This window comes from Etheostoma spectabile, chromosome 9, assembly GCF_008692095.1.
Source record: "Etheostoma spectabile isolate EspeVRDwgs_2016 chromosome 9, UIUC_Espe_1.0, whole genome shotgun sequence".
Taxonomy (NCBI): Eukaryota; Metazoa; Chordata; class Actinopteri; order Perciformes; family Percidae; genus Etheostoma; species Etheostoma spectabile.
In genome coordinates, this window is record NC_045741.1 from 25,307,009 (window position 1) to 25,313,272 (window position 6,264).

Genomic DNA, 6,264 nt, shown 5'->3' on the forward strand with positions numbered 1-6,264 from the left:
CACGCACGCACGCACGCACGCACACACACACACATTGATAAAGGTTTAAGTATTCTTCACCTGCTATATAATTGCTACTCGGGTTTCCCCAGGCATCCTGGAGGGCCTCAGAAATGGCTTGGATCACTTGTGGTTCCAGTGGACACGTGGCATTGTAATCCATGTAGATCCTACATTACATAAGATACATTGGAGAGAAATGTTCTCTCATTTTATGTTTAACAAAAACATCAAGAGCATTAAATTAATCTAATTAATCTAATTTTGCATTCACTCAGCTTAACTTTCAGAGTAAATGACCAACTAATAAGACACGACCAAGCCTTCCTACCTGTCTAGACTCATTTCGGAATAATGTTGAAAGGTATGGCCAGTGAAGGTGGTGATGTCATCAGATTGTTTGGCCACAACACTCCTAGGGACAAATATGATATTACATATATTATAAAAATATTTAGCAGAATGGTTATGTCTACATTTATTAGTCAGGAAATATTTCCAAAACATTACCAAGTTTATATTGATATCTCTCCACTTTTAAATTAGTGAGAGTTGCATTTATTTCGAAAGCATGCGTGAGTTTCGACTGCAATGTGTTTAAAGGACAGTAGTAGAGTAGTAGAAGAAGTATTAGGTATTATTCCCAGCTGATGTAACTACTGTATAGGCTAGCCACTCCAATTCTAATCATTGCAGTATGTACTTAAAAGCCAGCTGGGAATCAAACAGAGACTACAGCGGTGTATTACACATTTGAAGCGTTAGCATAACACTGTCCACTCTGTCAGCTCCCGTTACATGCCCGCTGTCAGCGGCAGCTGGGACAGGGACCGCTAACGCTATACTCCTCACTAACGTTAAGTTATCGGGCAGCTTCCTGGTACCAACTATGCTTTAACGCACGGGGAAACGGGGAAAATAACTGGGACATTAGCTAAAACAATATGTCCCGTCCCTGGAAATGCCTATGAGACCTGGATGATATTTAGCCAGTTTACGCTAAATTACGGTAAGTAACATCTGTTAACTTTAGCTAAGGCTAACGTTAGCAAGTGCTGCTAAATCATTTTTGCTAGTATAATTACATTTAACTGTTAATCTAATTTCAAGCTGTAGTTTATGAATAAGATATTCTGCTGTCACCTGACACGGCAGGCTGAAATTCTTGGCTTTGTGTCTAACCTTGTGAAGGGATGTGAAGGTGTCCTGGATAGGTTTACTACTGCCTGTGTCAATCATTAGCTAGCTAGCTAACTAGCCAGGATGTATGACTGGACTGGATGAGACAGCAGTACTCCGCTGGGTCGCCAGGTGTCTTAAAGGGGAAGCTGCAAATAAATGAAATATTTCAGAGAACGCTCAAAACTATTTTAATTGACCCATTTTCTCTCTCTCTCTCTCTCTCTCTCTCTCTCTCTCTCTCTCTCTCTCTCTCTCTCTCTATATATATATATATATATATATATATATATATATATATATATATATATCTTAGCACATAAGTAAAAGCGAAGAGCATTAAGTCTTAATGTAGGTTTTCTTTTTTAACTGTAATGTTACCACTCAAAAGGCAGGATTAACTGTTTACTTACAGCACAAGAACCAGAAAGATGAATTAAATTCGAATCTAACGTTAGTAGATGATGATTTACACATAAATAAGTAATAACTCATATTTATTTGTGCTGCTTGGTTACAACAACAAATACTGAAAATGGGTCAATATTCTATAAAGAAGAGGAGTCCACACTTAGTGTTGCATAATTTTCAGGTTTATTTAATATATGACAATGTGTTTAGTGTACACAAACAATTGACGCCAACTCCAACACTCAGAGACACTGACTGAACTACTGCCCATTTAAGATTTTGCAAAAGGGTGCAGCTTTATAATACACTGTTCACAGCAATCATGTTTATATACAATGCAAAATAATTTGGAGAAGGAAATAAACAGAAAGCAACTAGTGACATTTGAAAATAAAGAAAATAAAAAAAGATTAGATGTGGAAGAACAAAAATGTAAATGATATTCCTTCAAAAGGGGAAGGGAGGTATTAGAAAAAGTAGATTTTGTAAAGGCTGTCAGAGCATGATAGTGATATTGAAAAAGGAGTAAGTGTGACAGTAAGGTTACCTATAGCAATACTCTGTACAAGAGGCAATCACAGGGCCATCACCATCCAACATCCCTTCACACGTAAGTGGACAGATAATTACAGGTAGATCCCATTACCTCCATTTGGTTCCCTGATAGTAACCAACCTACAATCAATAAGGAACCAGACTGTGAAAACAAAAGACAGGTCAACATAACCACTGCAGCAAAATAAGTATTTTCAAATATCAACATACATTCAGTGTGATCTTTTTGTGACTGCACCAACAAAACTTTGGTTGGCTCAAATGTGAAGCACATTTAAATGCCCAATGAAAACACCAAGACCAATCTCAACACAGATCAGACTGGAGCAATTCCGGGCTCGCATTTTAAGATTGTGTTTTCATTTAAATAAGACAGAAAGGAGTGCTTGAGACAGTATAATGTACAGAACAGCAGGGCATTCCCTCAATGATGATGCTACAGCCAGATAAATTACAACTGCAGTCTCTGCCAACACAGGCTGTGATAGACTTTGATCATAACATTGATCACAGGACTTGCTACACAACAAGCAAAAGATATTAACAGACATTTGACTGTTTGATTAGCCACAACTACTGACAGTTATGTGTATGGTTGTAAAATGTTTTGAGTGGATCACTTCAGAAATATGTCCACAACACACAGAATGCGAAAATATGTTTATAGTAGAGTAAGGTATTGAATGAATTACCTCAGCAACAACAATAAAAACATACTGAATTGCTGTTACAATTTAATCCCCTGCTAAATATATTATTCTTGTGCTTTTGTGTGATTGGAGACGTTGTCCTAGTATGTAAGTGAAGTGTCATACTGTCAGCGAGCATGCTCTCTAGGCTGGCTAACCTGAGGCATGCTTATCAATCAACCTTCACACAACTACTCCCAAGCTGCAACTTTACCTAGTTTTTCAACAGGTTCAATTTTTGGATTGATAATCAATTTGAATGAAATGCAGAAGAAAAAACACAGTAGCAGTTTTCATCAAGGATCAGATGAAGGGTTTAAAAAGAACAGTTGTACAGTCTTTCAACCTGCACTTTGAAACTGTCAACAGTATTGATTGTTTTCCAATCAAAACATGATAGGTTAACACAATAATATGCATATGTACAAACATTAAGTATTCTCTGTGTTATAGACAGTCCATACTATATGACAGCTGATTGCCATATTAGATACAGTGGTGTGAAAAAGTGTTTGCCCCCTTCTCATTTCCTGTTCCTTTGCATGTTGTCACACTTAAGTGTTTCGGAACATCAAACCAATTTAAACAATAGTCAAGGACACACACGTAAACACAAAATGCAATTTGTAAATGAAGGTGTTATTATTAAAGGTGAAAAAAAATCCAAACTATCATGACCCTGTGTGAAAAAGTGGTTGCCCCTGTTAAACATACTTAACTGTGGTTGTCCACACCTGAGTTCAATTTCTCTAGCACACCCAGGCCTGATTATTGCCACACCTGTTCACAATCAAGGCACACTTAAATAGGAGCTGCTTGACACAGTAGGTCCACCAGAAGATCCTAAAAGCTACACATCATGCCGAGACCCAAAGAAATTCAGGAACAATTGAGAAAGAAAGTAATTGAGATCTATCAGTCTGGAAAGGGTTATAAAGCCATTTCCAAAGCTTTGGGAATCCAGCAAACCACAGTGAGAGCCATTATCATCAACAAATGGCGAAGACATGGAACAGTGGTGAACCTTCCAGAGGTGGCTGGCCGCCCAAAATTACCCCAAGAGCGCAGCGAGACTCATCCAAGAGGTCACAAAAGACCCCACAACAAACGTCCAAAGAACTGCAGGCCTCACTTGCCTCAGTTAGGTCAGCGTTCATGCCTCCACCATCAGGAAAAGACTGGGCAAAAATGGCCTGCATGGCAGAGTTCCAAGGAGAAAACCACTGCGAGCAAAAGAACATCAAAGCTCGTCTCAATTTCTCCACAACACATCTTGATGATCCCCAAACTTTTGGGACAACATTCTGTGGACCGATGAGACAAAAGTGGAACTCTTTGGAGTGTGTGTCCAAGATATCTGGCGTAGAAGGAACACTGCATTTATAAAAAGAACATTATACCAACAGTAAATATGGTGGTGGTAGTGTGATGGTCTGGGGCTGTTTTGCTGCTTCAGGACCTGGAGACTTGCCGTGATAAAAGGAACTATGAATTGCTGTCTACCAAGGGATCCTGAAGGAGAATGTCCGACCATCTGTGTACTCAAGCTGAAACAAACTGGGTTCTGCAGCAGGACAATGATCCTAAACACACAGCAAGTCCACCACGAATGGCTGAAGAAAAACAAAATGAAGACTTTGGAGTGGCCTAGCCAAAGGCCTGACCTGAATCCTATTGAGATGTTGTGGTATGACCTTAAAAAGGCCGTTCATGCTCAAAAACCCTCTAAGTAACTGAATTAGGACAATTCTGCAAAGATGAGTGGGCCAAAATTCCTCAGGAAGCTGTAAAAGCCTCATTGCACGTTATCGCAAACGCTTGGTTGCAGTGTTGCGCTAAGGGGGGCCAACAGTTATAGGTTTGGGGGCAATCACTTTTTCACAGGGTCATGATGGTTGGATTTTTTACCTTTAATAAAAACACTTCATTTACAAATTGCATTTTGTGGTTACTTGTGTTGTCGACTAGTTTAAATGGTTTGATTGTTCCGAAACACTTAAGTTGACAACAGGCCAAAGGAACAGGAAATGAGGAAGGGGGCAAACACTTTTTCACACCACTGTATGTAACATTCATACCTTATTGTCTGAATGTGTAAGTAGTGATGATGATGATGATGATGATGATGATGATGATGAGGAAAGCAGGAAAGTGATGTGATCTGCAGACACTTCCAGAACAGTACTATAGCAGCATGGAGGATGTAGTTTGAAAGCAACTGGTGCAGAGGCATAATGTACAGTATGATTGAAAACAGAGGCACTACATTTAATCAATATAAATATCATTCAGAAAACCAGTTCCTTATTCTGTACTGTGAGGAACAGTTTGTACTTTTGTTCATTTATCAAGGTAGCTTTGTGCAGGTGAAGATCGTTGGACCACCTTAATATTCTCTATCTAACAATACTTTGACCTTTTAGATGTATATTAGTTGGGTCAAAGGTCAGGTACAATTATCCTAATCATAAAGGAGATAGTATTATTCAAGAGATCTTCAGCACAAAGAAAGTGGCCAATCAAAATGATTAAACTGTTTAAATAGCATTAACTGCACAGGGACAAGGTTGTATTATTGAAACATTTAAGGAACTCATATTAAAAAGTGCGGTGTGCAGAAATTGCACGGTACTACTACTTTAGAAATATAAATGTCTTTGTAAATAAATACATGCAGAAATAAATAATAAAGCTGTTAAATATCTAAATATATCACATTTTAAAACAAATAAAAGTCAGGTAGAGAATGAGTTTAAATTGGGAGGCTTAATGGTGATGACATTTGATTAGTTATGAATGTGAATGTAAATACCCTTGGTGCTCCTACAAGTAGCTAAACAACATGGATTGATCAAAATGTTGCAAGAACACGATCTATTATGTTGCTTGTTTCCCAGGCTGTGTGTGTTAAGGTTTCAAAGAAGTTTTAAGAAGAGGAGGCAGATATCCGGATTTATAGACAAAGAAAGAAAACCAAATTATTCTAAAGAGTTACACTCACCTTTCATTTTTTTTAATTTATCGTGTATTTTCTAGCTGTACGTTGTATGCAACCCGGGTCAGACATTGTATATATAGCCGTAGACTCGAGAAGAATCTGCATGATTTTAAATTAACTGCAAATTAGCAATGAGATCCTCACTGACATGGCAGCTTTAAGTAAAAACAAATGCCACGGCATTTTTTAAAGATGTAAATGTATAAGGCTTGATGTGTCACTGACAACAACTACAGTACATTACTATACGTATGTGTTCTGAGATAAGAAACTGTTGCTACTTTCTCCATTTTCTTCAATCATCCAGCTATGAATAAACTCCAGTACTGTACAGTGACAGCTTTTTGAAGAGGTTCTTAAGACTATAAGACCCACACTGCAGTAGGGGCCTGACACGGAATGGGCGCTTTGATGGTTGTTGGTGGCTGTGGA

The 6,264-nt window shown here is 38.3% G+C and overlaps 1 protein-coding gene across 1 annotated transcript in view; it reads right to left on the minus strand.

Annotated features, from left to right (window-relative positions):
• scly (selenocysteine lyase) overlaps nt 1–1,271 on the minus strand; it is a 14,013-nt gene extending 12,742 nt beyond the window's left edge. The window contains exons 1-3 of the mRNA XM_032526967.1: nt 1,183–1,271; nt 332–415; nt 61–170 (exon numbers count right to left, since the gene is read on the minus strand). Of these exons, the coding sequence (XP_032382858.1) occupies nt 61–170; nt 332–345 (124 nt within the window). The 5' untranslated portion in view covers nt 346–415; nt 1,183–1,271. The remainder of the gene's footprint in view (nt 1–60; nt 171–331; nt 416–1,182) is intronic.
• Nucleotides 1,272–6,264: the final 4,993 nt, after the last annotated feature.